The sequence below is a fragment of the Notechis scutatus genome, chromosome 1 (genome assembly GCF_049901735.1).
Source record: "Notechis scutatus isolate UNSWTSFEM ecotype Mainland chromosome 1, rNotScu1.2, whole genome shotgun sequence".
Taxonomy (NCBI): Eukaryota; Metazoa; Chordata; class Lepidosauria; order Squamata; family Elapidae; genus Notechis; species Notechis scutatus.
Genome location: NC_142009.1, coordinates 224,320,353 through 224,336,105, shown reverse-complemented (window position 1 = coordinate 224,336,105; position 15,753 = coordinate 224,320,353). Strand labels below are relative to the sequence as shown.

The 15,753-nt window shown below is 44.4% G+C and overlaps 1 protein-coding gene across 1 annotated transcript in view; it reads right to left on the bottom strand.

The window, feature by feature from the left end:
* The window catches only part of CTDSP1 (CTD small phosphatase 1), a 28,067-nt gene extending 14,511 nt beyond the window's left edge, over positions 1-13,556 (bottom strand). The window contains exon 1 of the mRNA XM_026665533.2: positions 13,357-13,556. Coding sequence (XP_026521318.1) covers positions 13,357-13,423 — 67 coding nt within the window. The 5' untranslated portion in view covers positions 13,424-13,556. The remainder of the gene's footprint in view (positions 1-13,356) is intronic.
* Positions 13,557-15,753: the final 2,197 nt, after the last annotated feature.

Here is a 15,753-nt window from a genome sequence, read left to right as displayed (position 1 = left end):
AAGCCATACTTTGCAAGAAAGAAAAGAAAACACCAACTCCTCTTCCTAAGTTCCACACAAAAATCTATATCTGTTTTATGGAAATGGAAAATATGTGTGTGTTCTTCCCCCCTCCTCCCATCCAAATTTTCATTAGTGACACAAGGATGCCAACCAGTGGTGGGATTCAATTTTTTTTTACTACCGGTTCTGTGGGCGTGGCTTGGTGGGCATGGCAGGGGAAGGATAATGTAAAATCTCCAGTCAGAGGTGGGATTTGCTGGTTCTCTGAACTACTCAAAATTTCTGCTACTGGTTCACCAGAACTAGTCAGAACTTGCTGAATATCATCTCTGATGCCAACACTAGAAAAACTCCAGAGCAGTTTTAATCATGCATCATCTTTCAAGCTTTAAGTTAGATTCACTTTCCCATCTCTTTGCTATGCTATGCCTGGCTCCTGCTCTCTAACCCAGCCCCAAATCACGAGATTGTCTTCACCCTGAGACGCTCTGGACCAGGGCTATGGTAGGTCAGAAGAACAAATAGCCAGAAAGCCTACATAGCAAGAAAGTAGCACTTTTGCTCCCAGTAACCCTACTCTAAGAGTCACAAGATCTGTTTTTGGTTTTTAAACTCACTTTGTTGTAAGTTTATCTAAGTCCAGCAGATCTCTTTTGTCCTAACCATACTCAAGGCTGGATGCTCTGTGGTAGAAAGATGTTGCTTTTATGAAATCCAAAGTAGCACTTGCAAAAGTATTCTACCATGTTTATTTTTAAAATGAATGGACAAGGTTCAGACATAAGCAGAACTTATTTAGAACACGAGAAGTCCCAGGGCCATACATGGTACCTGAACACTCTCCCCCCTCTCCCTCCCCCCTCCCTCTCTGTCTGTCTGTCTGTCTGTCTGTCTGTCTGTCTGTCTGTCTCTCTCTCTCTCTCTCTCACACACACACACACACATTTAATCCTATCTCAAAATGTCAGTGGTATAGTTGCCAAAAGTCAATGATGCTGGATCCTGCTTCTCTGAGGCCTGAAAACACATGAAAAGTATACCACGACTACCACCACGACTATCACACCATGGCCTGCAAACACTTGGCAAAACAATGGAAAATCCTTGTTCTGCCCAAATGTGTAACTTGGCCATACCCACTTTGCTGTATTGTCCTGCAACATTTAGGCTCCTGGTTATGTGCTCAGAGGGCACTGTTCCTCGACACGTCGAACTGTCTCGCTTTGGAGACAGGTACTTTCTGCATGCAACTCCATCATTTATTGACTACATAGTCTACTTCTGAACTTGTAAAGAGAGTAAAATAGTTTCATATTTGCTCATTGAGAGCGTAACTGTGGTGTACTTTGTTAACACTTTTGCCATATGATAAATAAATAAATAAACGGGCCCTTGGAATTGCTTAGTGTCTCATGGGGAAGGGGAAAGATCTTCTCTTTCTTCAGCTTTGCAATCAGAAATGCATGCATGTCCAGTGTGATCTTTCCAGGCAAGTGTGTCTAGGATTGCAGCCTTACTGTCAACCTGCTTGACATAGTCCAGCCTTCTTGCAGCCAAAATTAATGTCAAAGAGGATCATATCAAGTAAATGTTTAGTGTCACCTTGCTAGGTCAGACTCACAGGTAGATCTTTTGGCAATTAAATAGAAAATGTGGAGATTCACAGGGAGGCTCTTCTTACATTTGACCCATCAGTCACAACGAGCGGCGTGCTATTCTGAAACATGAAAATTCCATCCTAACAAGGAATAGTTTCTCACAGATTTATCTACCCTCTCGAAAGCAGTTTGGTGCTCTCGAGAGGGTATTGACTAACACTCCCATAATCCTTTGCTTCTAGCTGTGCATTGTGGGCCTGGCAGGAATTGTAGTCCCCAAAATATGCCTAGCACTTGACTTCCTTCTTATTCATGGACTGATACAAAGCCGCCATCTCACTTGATGGTAATGTGTTCAGCGCAAAATAAACATAAAGTTGTACGTCATGCCTGCAGGTGCCTTTCCTTTTTGTTCATTCTCACAGGCACATATAAGCACAGTGCCCTGACTGCAGTAGTTCCTACCTACCTTCTTGAAGAAGAACACCAGCTATGTAAGCCGAGTATGAATCTGAATATCCAACTGTGATGAAAACAAAGAGTTACAAATTGTTGGGTCACATATTTTGTTCAGCCAGCTATGCGATGACCACAAGGATATTGCTCAACACGAATGGTAGGAAACAAGACAGTAAATACACCACCATGTTGAGCTTCTGAAGGCAAAGTGGTGACCTTGGAAAGATGCAGCAAATCTCTCCCTTTCTGCCTTTTTGAGGGGGGAGTTGAAACCAAAATAGGCCTACCAATCTTATTGGAGTATTTTGTTTTGATATTTTTACAGGAACAATCAAATGATCTAATTTCTGTACTTTGCTGCTGAATTTCAGCAGGGTAATTGGAGGAGGGCATTACCATAGGTTGTAAGTTAGCCACCTTGTTTTCTATTTTTTTCCCCTTTGGAGGCAGACAAAATTTTGATAGTCGAGCCCTCTCTGAGGGTCATCCAAAGTAGCTTAAAGTGAGCCTGGGACCACAAATTCCCCCATTCATAATCTAGAGCCATTAGGAGCTGCTGTCACTGTGACCAGAGGAAATCTAAGGCAGATCCTAATGAGTAACTATGAAGGACAGATCTTAGTTGAGAACAGAACAAGGCCATTCTCAGACCACAAAAAGCTTTCAATTTCCAGAAGCCCTCAGTTTCAAGAACCACTTGCTTCCTTACAGTGGCAAACCCACCTCTCCGACCTTCCGCAGACTGTTTCAGGAACACCCTACACTTTGATTGGCAGCTGCACATTGTAAACATGTTCAAAGAGGAACATATCCTTATTCAGGCCCGCTCTTTCTGATTCAGTTCTTTACTGGAAATATTGTTTTTACCAACAAGGGTAACAAGAAGAAAATCATACACCTCATCAGGTAAACACAAGAAAATTCAAGGTGGGCCAAACCAGCACAGAAAGTAAAGCAGCTTCAATTCATCAACCATTCAGTCTTTTTTTTTTTTTTTAAGGAAACTTGAGATCTGGGGTGCTCCACATGAATACAAAACACAGAATTGCTGAGGCAAAGCCCTGAATACTGAACGGATTACCAGAGCCAAAATACAACTAAAACATTTGTCATTTGCCAAGAACCATCATGCTCAAAAGCCCAATTCCGGTTTCCCAGCCTAAATGAGAAACAAAATCTCACTGAACACTAGCGCAGGAGTCTCTCCAAACTTGGCAACTTTAAGACCTGTGGACTTCAACTCTCAGAATTCTTCCACCAGCTATGGTTGAGGAATTTGCCATTAAGACAGACTTTTGTGAATAGTACGTTCCTCTAATGTCTTTGTTAGGTGCAGCCAAGGACATCCAAATGCTCATATTATCAATTCTAAGATTCACTAAATGCACATTGTTGCACTAACATTATCTGACTGGCTTGGACTTTTCCCCTGGAAAATCAGAGGCAAAATCTCAAGTGTCACAACCCATTCTCAGCACTCCCAGATCTCTGGGTTTCCCACCCCCCCTATCTGTGCCCCTACTACAGGGATCTCCAAACTTGGAAACTTTAAGACTTGTGGGTTTCAATTCTCAGAATTCTTCAACCAGGAGTTGATCAGGGCTATAAAATTAGCCATAACAAATATGGCCAAGGAATGGTCCAAAAGAATTCGATACCAAATGTTAAGGTGTCCCCAAAATCCTGCCATTATTAAATAGAGATCAGAATTAAGAGATTTCTTGTTGTAAATGAACAATATTTAATATCTGGTGTCTGAGATTGTTACTAATCAAAGAAGGTAGTTTCCCACCCTTGCAAAGAAGAATGCCACAAGCAGCTTGAAGAAAACATTCCAAGTATACAGTGACTTTTGCCAATGACACTTAGTCATGGCTACATTTAGTAATCAGGCCTCTTTACAACAGGCCCAGCAAAGGAAACTTGTTCCATTCTTAGTTCTGCTCAGCAGAAAGCTCTGTAATTTCCCCTGCCAGCACAATTTCTGTTCCAACTGTTGTATCAATATCAAGGGTCCTGCTGTATTTCAGCAGGTCATTGCAAAAAAAAAAAAAGAGAGGAAAGCAATATTAAAATATTTTCCTTCCCTTCCCTTCCCAATTCTGTGTTGTGTCTGTATACTGATTAAAACTTGAGGACAGCCTGTTCTGGTTTCATTGATCTGTTAGCAACAACTAGAGCTTTTCTGGGCAAAGAGCAAAGTACAGATGCTTTAAAGCAACTCATAAATAAAATGGCTCATGCAGTTCTTCCTCCAGTTTTACTCCAGATTTAACGAGGAAGGCTAAAGTCCAAACAAGCAAAGCCACGGACTCCACTGATTTCTCCTCCATAGGATGGCAGTGGCAAATGATGCCACTGTTATGAATATACAAATGAGACAAGCACTCATGGAACACGGCATGCAAATGGGATTGGTCACAGAGATTGTGTAGGAACACAAGGCCTACATTCTAAACTAGCGGGAAGGAGCTCAGAAAAGATCACAACTTCACACCGCAACAGGCCTGGCCGCCTTTTGACCCATCAAGCCAACCAACCACAGTTCACCATCCATGCGCACCAGGGGCTTAATGAAACCTTGAACTGCAAAAATGGTTAAGTGGTGGGGAGATAAACCATCATTGGCAGGTCACTTGCCTGAAGCTAGCATTGAAATCATCAAAAATATCTCACTGCCCAAATTAGACCTATGGTCCAATTAAAACACTACATTGTTACCCCTACTAGCCAACTTGCAAACCACAGGTGGGAGTACGATGATCGTACAACTTCTATCTCAGCAACTGTTAGTCAGTGGTCACCCCTCCTAAGCCTAGAAAATCCTTTTAATAGAACTAACTGTATTAGGTCTTTCTGAGATAAAGGCCACATTCAGACTTAACATTAAGCCATTATTTATCAATATTGAAACATAAGTGCCTTCCATGAATGTGTCTAATTAAGAGAGTTGCACAAGAAGTCTGATTAAGCACACTTACATGTTTATTACAATTATCAATGTAGAGTGAAAAAAGAAAAAGGAAGATTTCAGCTGTTTTCTTAGTGCAGAGATGTCCAGCTGGTACCCCCTCCCTTTATTATAACCACCAGAGACCTCCATATGTTTTTACCCAATTGTAACTGTTAATGTGACAGGAGGGGAAATGATTAACCATATGACTGGAACATAATCAGATCAACTACATTTAATTTGGATTATGTTTAATCACAACAAAATTGAATCCAGTTTCTATTCTGGCCTCAGTCATGACTTTCTGGAGTTTATAGTCACTGGTGCAGTGCTCCAAAAAGATACACAGTTATTTCTCAACAAACACAGCACACTCCCATCACAACAAATGACAGCTAATCTCAAGAAGAAAGCAACTTGATGCTTCTCCTGCTTCTATCACCAAGGAAAAATATGATTGGGCAGTTAAGTGGCACTGATTAAACATGCCTATGTTCCTATTTTATACAAAACTATAGCAAGATTTGATTGGTTTTGACTTGCCACAAATGTGTGTATGCTGCCGTGGTGCTGAATGAACCATGGTATACATCGTGGGGATGTTCTGTATGAATAAGGCCACTCTGATTCATTTCACAAACCATGGTTAAATAAACTGTTAGGATAATGTTTCAGCCCAATCAATGGTTTACTTTAAAATCACCCAATAAGCTTCCTGGCGGGCTCTAACTCACCACATTTCACTGATATTAATCATACTTTAAAGAGTATATTTTATTTTGATTGTTGTTTTCTGTAAGATTTACAAGCAGCCCTCTAAGGCAAGTTAGTATTCACTTACTCCCTGTATTCTATATGGGAATGGGAGGAAAGGATGTACTAGTTTTTTATATTTGCACTGGGGTGAGATTAAATCTGAGATGTCTATGGAGATTCTCAGTCATCTAGGTCACAGTTGTCCCAAAGGTGCTTTTTTCCCCCAAGAGGCAACTGGACCTTCTGGTGTTTCTTTGAAGACATTTCGCTTCTCATCCAAGCAGCTTCTTCAGTTCAGTTTCAGCTTCTGCTTCGACCCTCCAACAGAAGCTCTGGACAGATCTCCTTAGCTGCCAAGACCTAGAAGGAGCTGCAATAAGATTGACACAGGAGCTGTCCTTTTAATTGAATCCATTCAATATATATGCTACCTGAGACTCCCGACAACTCCCTTTCTCCCTGGACTGCTGCTACAATGATTTTGCTCACATTTTTACTCTTTCTCTCACCGCCTTTAGAAGATCATTGAAGACAGTTTTATTTCACCAAGCCCTGAAGATTACTTAAGTGTTATTATTGGCATCTATCTTGGGGAAGGTGGGGGCCGGATTTATTTTTATTGCTGTTGTTTTTAATATTTTTAATGTGTTCTAACCTGCCAAGAGCTTTGGGATTAGGGGCCAGGCTGTAAAAAAAAATAACCGTAAAACAAATAAATCAACAATAAATTAAAGGAGGAGAGGCTGCAGTGGCTAGAAAGTCCAAGAAATCTTACTTCAGCTGTGAAGTCACTACATGGCCTCGTGCCAGGGGGAAGGGTAACATGCTGTTTTCCAGATGTACTTGAGCTGCAGCTTCCATCATCCCTTACTGCAAACGGTGTTAGGTAAGGCTTATGGGATTTGAAAGTCTTCGTTTCACCCTATCCCACAAATATATGCAAGATATAATAGTGCCCTACCTTTCTTAGATAAAGACTGCATTTTCATTTAACACACAGCCAGGGTTTATTTATGCACACAGAACGAACTGTAGTGGTCTGATTTATGTATAATACAATGGATGGGTCTGCCCTCCACCTTAAGCCAGGTGAGCCATGACTGACTGCCCACCCTCTCAGAAGGCAGAGGAGGCCAGCAAAGGGTAGGGACAAATGTCCATTTAGTTTAGCCTTCAGGGAGCAATCAACTTTCATTCCCACGCAAAGCCTCCTCCCAAATCTAAAAAAATATGGGCCAAGCAACCGATGAGAGTTTTCAGTCCCAATACAACCAGTTGAACACATTCAAATATTTCTTTTCAAGGGGCTTTCATGCCTCCCATTGCAGCATGCCATGATGGCGCAGTGGTTAAAATGCAGCATTGCAGACTAACTCCGCCCACAGCCTGGAGTTTGATCCTGACCGGCTCAAGGTTCACTCAGGCTTCCATTCCTTCCGAAGTGGGTAAAACGAGGACCCAAAATTGTTGGGGGCAATATGCTGACTCTGTAAACTACCTAGAGAGTGCTGCAAAGCATTAAGAAGCAGTATATATAAGTCTAAGTGCTATTGCTATTTCCAGCCACACTTTAACTGTGCCCCAAAGACCACTGAAATTGATGAAAATGTTGCCCTTTTGGGGGGGAGGTGCAGTCTTGATGGGGGAACGGTCACAAACTGTGTGCTTGGGAGTCAGGCATACACAATAGCTGTGACTTCTGTAGCTCAAACCAAAGCCAAATTACAACTGAAGCAAGTCAGTCTAAGTCTAAAGCTTTGACTGAACTGTGCTGCCCCTTAAACTCATTTATTGTTTATGAAGAGGCACTTTCCTATGGAGATTTTAGTAAGTCTGGGACTTTTAACTCCTACTTCTTACAAAATAGCATAAACAAAACCAGCTTGTGTAATCAAGTGGGATCTTTTTTTTTTATTTTTAGCCTTCAATCATATTTTTAAGAAAAGCAACACATTTCTCTGTTGAATGTTAACTTATAAAGGAGATGGACTGTTTACAGTATCCTGCCTTTATTTTAATTTATTAAAGTAATACAATTGTCAGTTATCCTAGCATGACACATTCACCTGTAAAAATGACTTCACTTGCATTTGCTATTATTGCTTCACTTGCATTTGCTATCCTTGCAATTAACTTTAGAGGTGCACCATTATTATGATCTTCCATATTGCAAATGGGTTAACTAAGAGAGGGGTTCCAGAAGGAAACTTTCCTGATGAAGTTGTATCATTTGAATCAGAGACTTCCCAATTCCCAGCTCCATCCCAGGTTGAGCCTTTTTATGCAACTGACATAATAGCAGAATAAAATATTTTTATTGTAAATTATAAATGATATTTATAAATTAAAAACTTAGCGTAATTATTATGAATTGTAAATATAATAAATATTATAGAATCATTGGGCCAGCCAAAGACTCTCCCTCCACCCAACCTACCTCACAGGGCTGTTGTTGTGAGGAAAAGAGGAAGAGGAAGAGGAATAGCAGTAGCACTTAAGACTTATATACCGCTTCACAGTTCTTTACAGCCGTCTCTAAGCTGTTTACAGTCAGCATATTGTTCCTAATAAATCTAGATCCTCATTTTACTAATCTCAGAAGGATGGAAGGCTGAATCAACCCTGAGCCTGGTGAGATTTGAACTGCCAAACTGCTGGTAGCTGGCAGTCAGCAGAAGTAGTTTGCAGTACTGTATTCTAACTACTGTTTGAAGGAGTATTAGATACAGTATGTTTGTGGCCTAGAGTTATTAATAAAATAACAATGGGATAAAAATAAATACAGAAATAATTATATGTAAATTATAATTATAAAACAAAACTTTGGGATAGATACTGTGAAGAACTATTACAATTTCTATTATATAAGAGCTTGTAAATTCTCTCCACAGTGAAATGCCATGGGAATTGAATGTGTTCAACTTATAGAAGGAATTATCACAACAGGCTTGAGAAGAATGATTAAGTACCATTCAAAATAGAGAAAGGGAGCTAGAATTCAATTTCTTTTCACCCTGATATAGTTATCCTGCCAAAAGAGATGAAATAGGGAGTTTTAAACATGAGCCTTTTCTCACTATAATCCATAAAGTATTGTGAAGAACAAAGTAAACCTTATAGATTAAGGCTTCATACACTTAGGACAATTTTCAGAGGAAACAATATTTAACCAGATGAACTCCTATTCAACACCTACCTCCTCCAAGCAGCCTGGATATATTCGATTCATGTCTGGAAACATTCCCTTATTAAAAATAGAACCTGCAGGCCTATTTCAGGGGAGCATTTGAAGGGAAGAGGAATGAACAAAGGCATTTGCCACATTTCCCCATCGTCTGCCATCCCAGTGCACCTAATGGACACAGTACAGCAATAAGCCATGATGCGATTCACTTGTTTCTGGCTTAGCATGAACTGCAACCACAACCATAAAGGTTCAGCGTTATGAGGGGGGTGGGAAACTGACTAAAATTTAATATTATAAGTCAAATAACCAAGCTCACTAAGGACCCCACTTAATATTATGTGTGAATCCTGTCTCAGTAGTCCTACGTGGGAATCACCTGTCACGGAAAGTCCCTGAATCTTTTCCCTAAGTTCTGTTTTGAAGGCTCTTTTCTCTAAGGGCTGGGATTTTAAATTTCTCTATATTAGGCTGTCTTTCAAATCTGCAGTGTTATTATTATTGCCTTTATTGTCACGAGTATAACATGTGTACAATGTGCCAGCCCCGCAAGTCTATCATACTATGTTGAAATGAAGTTATTTTCCATTCAGAAGTCTGACAGCCCACAGGTAGAAGATGTTCTTCAGCCTGTTGGTGTGGCTGGCTATGCCTCTATATCTCCTACCCTACTGTCTACTCTGCTTTCCATAACATACTCTGCTTTCCAAAACAGCTTTCCATTGCCTTGTTAACCTTTCTACTGTTAACTTTTATGGTGGTATTGCACAGGTTATCCTTGACTTACGACCACAACGGAGCCCAAATTTTCCATGGCTAAGCAAGACAATTGTTAAGTGAGTTTTGTCCCCATTTTACAACATTTCCTGCCACCGTTGTTAAGTGAATCACTGCAGTTGTTAAAGCTAGTAACATGCTTGTTGAGTGAATCTGGCTTCCACATTGGCTTTGCTTGTCAGAAAGTTGCAAAAGATGAACCCATGACCCCAGGATCCTGCAACCCCCATAAATACATGCCGGTTGCCAAGCATCTTAATTTTTATCATGTGACCCGGGGAGGGGTGTGTGTGTGCCTGCAATGGTTGTAATTAAGTCTGCAAATCGGTCATGATTCACTTTTTCCAGTGCCGTTGTAACGTTGAACAGTCACTAAATGAATGGTTTTTAAATCAAGGACTTCCTGTAAACTGCCCAGAGTCACTTAGGCAAGATGGGTAGTGTGCAAAGTAAGTGAGTCAGTGAGTGAACAAGCAAACAAACAAACAAATAAATAAAAATTGCCAAATGTTTAAAACTTAAGTTTCTGCATCCCTGCAGGTTATTTTCTGCCTGTATTTCTGCCTTTTCTAGCTTACTGTTTTATTATTGTTCCAAGGCTCTTCCCTGGCATGGGAGAAAGACCTTGGATTCTCTGTGCTTTCAAGGATGAACTTTCAAGGACTTCAGGCAGGATGGAAAACTGAAACCAGGAGCCCTGAAAGTTCATTAACAATAATTATAGACAGTGAAGCATCCTTGGTGCTCTCTGAGCTTGCTTCTTTTCTTGCAGGCGTTTCATTACCCAAACTAGGTAACAACATCAGTGCTAGGGAGTAATGAGTGCTGTTTGCCGTTCAGTTTATATTCTGGTGTCTTGCCTGTCTGTGTGGGTGGGTGGGTGGGGGGTGTCTTAGAGATTCTTTGGTTGGGCTGTTTACTGATGGCTCTTTGGCAGTGTCTTGATTGGGGTATTGCTTACTTGATTGTTGGTCTGAAGTTAACCGTGTCCATATTGTCTAATTATAGACAACATTCCTTCTGTGGTAGCTCATTGCAGCATAAGGCAGCTTCTTGGTGGTCCACTGAGAGGTGCAAACTCTTCAACCACGCCGAGTCATTATGAGGTCTTACATACGTGGCCTAATTCCACATGGGGCTCCTGAAGGCAGACAGCCTGTCGGCCATATTTGGCAGCCCGACAAGCCTCCGGTTGGGTTCGCTTACTCAGATGAATAGCAAAGAAACAGATGTATAACTACTTTCAAGTAGACTGGTGGGATTTCTTGAGTTGCTAGAGTAGAATTAGCGCAAACGTCTTTGCTCACTGCTTACAACAGCCCTGATACTTTCTCCTAGACTCTAACCTTGAATTGCCTCTCTACCAAGCATTATTTCATCATAGTCCAGTGAAAGACTCCTTCCTATGACATATATTAAGAAAGCTTGGCACTGTCTTCCAAGACCCCTGTGGTCTTCCTGGCTCAACCATGGCATCCTCTGGCTCAGATGAACTGTGGTCAGAAGGAAATCCATTTTCCATTTCCCCCATCCTCCTTAGTGGTTCTGCACCTCCCTCTTTATTGGCTTGACATATCCAGGCTCAAATGGTGGAAATCGGACGGAAGAACCAAACAGCTACGTTCCCCCAGATTGCTGCAAATGACCAGGGATGCCTCCATTCACAAGTCCGGCCTGCCCAGCAGTGAAGAACCACCTTTTGCCTCACGGTCAAAGCATCGGATGGGCAAGAGGTCTGAATTACTTTAATGAAGGCAGCCTCAGATTTCTTGCTAACCAGCTCCTTCCTCAATGTTCACCAGGAAGTGGTGTAGAAAGTCTAGAAGAGTCGTAAAGACACGGGTCACACTCTCTCTCTCTTTCCTCCCACCCCTCTTGTGGTTGCTGTTGTTAAGATTGCCACTGGTAGACCTCTGTTCACGATTCAAAACAGGGACGATAGCAATGGGACGTTTCTGTCGGAACATCAGAGGGGCTCCTATCTAGGCGCTGCAAATGAGCCATATGGGAAGGAAAAGTGGGTAGGAGGCGATATGCCAAAAGATTGAGAAAATGCTGTCCTTCCTACCGCTCAGGGAGACTCTGGATTTCTGCAAGTTAAGAGATCAATCCTGAGACATCAATAAAAACACCCCGTTCAGTGCCTCTGGCTTCTGTCCAACAGAGGAGCCTTCTGGTTGATTTACTAATACCTGGCACAAAACTGGCTGGTATGCAGCGCCCAGTCTCTGCTAGGAGATTTTGTCCATCCCCAATTAAAAAAACACCCATCTCCACCCTCCCGTCCTTACTTTCCATCCCTCCAAAGCAGCAACAGCGGAAACGCACAGCTGGAAACATCTGGAAAAGGTACCTCCACTGCAAATGGCCCAGTTCTCTCCCTCTCCAGTTCTCTCACCCTTTGGAAAAACAGTGACTGACAGACAGACGGTTGGATGGGGAGGGGCATCCAGGATATGGGGGTGGGGAGGGCATGCAACAGGATGCCGGTTTTTTTGCATTAATCTATCTCACTCTGGCCCACTCCAGATGGCTCAGACTACAGCTCCCATTCTGCCAAGAACATGGGAATGGTAATCCGATCCCTGGAACCCACCAGGTTGAGGAAAGCAAGGCTGTCTTGAGAGCTCTGAATAAAACCTGTTGCTGGACTTCTGCCATAATATTCGAGGCAAAGGAGCTGGAGTGGGTGGGGGGGCAACAGAGGCGCCCAAAGACCCTAAATACGCACCCAAGGCCCTTCCCCTCTCCCCAGGTACGAGGTATCAAGCGATCTGCTACGCTATGGCAAAACGAGGCCTTTTGCGGCAGCTCCCGACAGAAGCGAGCACGGTTAGGTTTGGAAAGCGTGCGCGGACTTCGCAACCGTGCCTCGAGAAAATGCACGCACACGTGCGCCAAGCGATTGCGCTGATGGTCTCGGCGCCCTGCTGTCCAGAGGACGGGATGGGTCCCGAGCGGGCTTACCCCCACCCTTCCAACTTTGCTTCCTCCGGATGCGTGAGGCTGCAGCTCCCACCGCCCTTGCCCCACTCACGGGCGCACGGCATGCAACTGTGTAACCACCCGCGGGCCCCGGGTTGAAGATGGCTCTGCCCGCCCTCCCCTCCCCAACCCCCGCGTTAGGGAAGGGCTGGAATTCGCGGGACGCGGCTTCGACGTTGTGGGAGGGAGTCGGGGAGCATCTCCGAGCCCAGAAGAAACACGCGTGTTAAGACATTCCGTCCGCCGCTTTCCCCTCACCCCCCCCCGTCCCCTTCGGTTTTCCCACCGGAATCTCAAATCGGAGTGACTCCGGAGGCCCTTTGGGGGGGGGAAAGTCAGCAAGCGCCCCTCCCCCGGTCCGAGCCGTTGGCACCGAAAGCGCGCAGGGCGACCCAGCGCTTCTCTCCTCCGGGCCGTGGGGCGGGGGGGTGAAGGCGATCTGTCAAACCCGAGAAGGCCGCCGGGCTTCTGCAGCTCCGCTTTGGGCGACCTGTAGAGAGAGAGCCCCCCTCCCACCAGGCATTTCACCCGAAGGAGTGCAGGCAGGCGCGATCCCCAAAGCACCCGCGCCGATGCCCCGCGTGGGAGGAGGAGGAGGAGGAGGAGGAAGAGGAGGGGGGGGAGATGTTAAAAATGCTTACCTTTCTCCTGCAGAGGACTGTTCACCTCTTCCTTGCTAACCTGGGTGATGATGGGTCCGCTGTCCATTAGACCAGACGCGCAGAGCGCTCTCCTCCCGCCTCCGATTGTCTCTCCTCCTCCTCCTCCTCTGCCGCCGTCGCCGCTTCGGGGAATTTTTCCGGGACTTCGCACAGATATATATATCTGTATATATTATTATTATTATTTCCTCCGCCTGCCCCCCCCCCCGTCCTTCCACCGGTTGTTTTCTTTAAAAAAACAACAACAACCGAGGCGGCAGCAGCGGAACAGAACGGAACGAAAGAAGAAGGGGGGGGAAGGAAGGAAGGAAGAAACTAATAAATAAAAGGAAAGAAAACGGAAGAAGGGAAGTGAGAGGGTGGGGGAGGGGCGGGGGGAGATGGGGGAAAGGGAAAAGCAAAACAAAACAAAAGGGGGGAGGGGGAGAAAAAAAAAAGACGGCGGCGAAGGAAACTTTGTTACAACATGGAGTTCCCTCTTCACGGGTTCTGATACAAACATGGAGCCCAGGCGCGGTTTCAAGCTACCCCTTAAAAGGGCAATGGCTCCCGCGGCCGCCCGGGACAGCCACCAGCGGCGTTCTCGGGAACGAAGCGACGTTTTGCCGCCGCTCTCCAACAGGCAGGGTCCCCCCCACACACACACACACCCATCCAGGCCGCCACACATGTGGGATCGCTCTGGGCGCGAAATGGGGGCCGGGGGGGGAGGGAAAGGCGGCGGGGTTTGGTTTTCATCTTAGATCTGCGCCCCCACCCCCACCCCAGCGGACTTTCCAAACTCTGGACGATTTGCCTTTCCTTGCCCCCGTCCCCCCCGCCCCACCAAAAAAAAAAGCCCCTTCTGCGGCCGGCGGCGCTCGTGGGAAGTTGTGGCTGGATCCGCTGGGCCTTTCCGCCTAGCCTGATTTGTGAGGTGGGGGCAGGATTTAGAATCGATTGATCCTCCGCTTGTCTCCAGGGATGGAGTCGTTTTTCGGAGCGACCCTGGCCTGCTCCTGTAGAAATAGAATTCTTTATTGGCCAAGTGTGATTGGACACCCAAGGAATTTTGTCTTGGTGTAAATGCTCTCAGTGTACATAAAAGAAAAGATACATTCGTCAAGAGTCAAGAATCATAACACTTAATGATAGTCATAGGGTACAATCAGCAATCAAATCATGCTAGGAAAACAGTCAATATACAAAGTTACAGTCATCCAGTCATAAGTGGGAGGAGATGAATGAAAGGAAGGATGGAAGGATTAATAGTTATAGTAATGCAGACTTAGTTGGACAGTGTTGAGGTAATTATTTGTTTAGCAGAGTGATGGCGTTCCGGGAAAAACTGAAAAAATAGCAGCCAGGAAGGAAATGTGGAGCCGTGGAGTTTGTTCCCCCACCCACGCTGCCACAGGTCTGATGGGGAGACGTGGAAGCTTCCTTGTGGGAATCTTTGCTTCCTTTGTCAAGATGGGTTCCCCGAAACAAGCAGAGAATTTGTCAGACATTCCTGCAAATATTACCAGTTTGGGATTCTGGTGAGAAGGCCTGAGTATCCTTTTCAGAGGGAATTTCCAAGTGTTGGCTAGTCCCTGATGGGTCATTGTTCCAGAAGAGCAAACTTCCCTTAATAAGAGTAATTCACCAACCTTCCAGAAAATTCATGATTTACTAAGGAAGAGTTGTCAGTGCTCATGGTTGACCTTGTTGGGTGACAGAAATGGCAAGAGGGCTTAAGGGAATAAAACAAATTGGTCTGCAGGTATTCACCTGGCTTTTTAGCACCGTGCATTGGTTTGGCAGTTAAGAAATGTGTCCATCTAAGGGCCTTTCCTCCGAGGTTTGAATACCTGTCTGTCTTTGACCCACCAGAAAGCCACTGACGTACGTAACATGGCTTGTGCCATTGCCAAGTCGGCCTCTTATTACATCTTTTTCCAACCACTGCCAGTCTCCTGGCTCTCCTCCAAGCTAAAAGGTGACAAAGCTGAATAGATTTTACACACCTGGAGGCTGGCCTTGAAAGGCATCGGAACAAGGAAGATAGTGTTACTTAATGCCAATGTCTGACAGCGATATCCTGGGGACAGAATAGGGGAAAAATAAAAAATAAAAAGAGCTTGCTAGACTGTGTCACATAGTTGGGGCAAGTGTAGAACCATCTTAGGAAGGTGGGGCATGTTTTCTCAGGAGGGGTTGTAACTAGATAGAATCTTAAGGCTGGAAGTGACTTAAGAGATTTTCTAGCCCAACCCCCCCTGCTCAAGGCCTTATACTGGGGCTGGGGCAATGGAGAAGGAGAGATTATTCAAAACAGGGCAGGGGCAGGACCCAAAAGAGAAACAGGTTTAAAATTCCAACCTCCCCTCTTTTAAAAACAGATGGCAGCAGTTG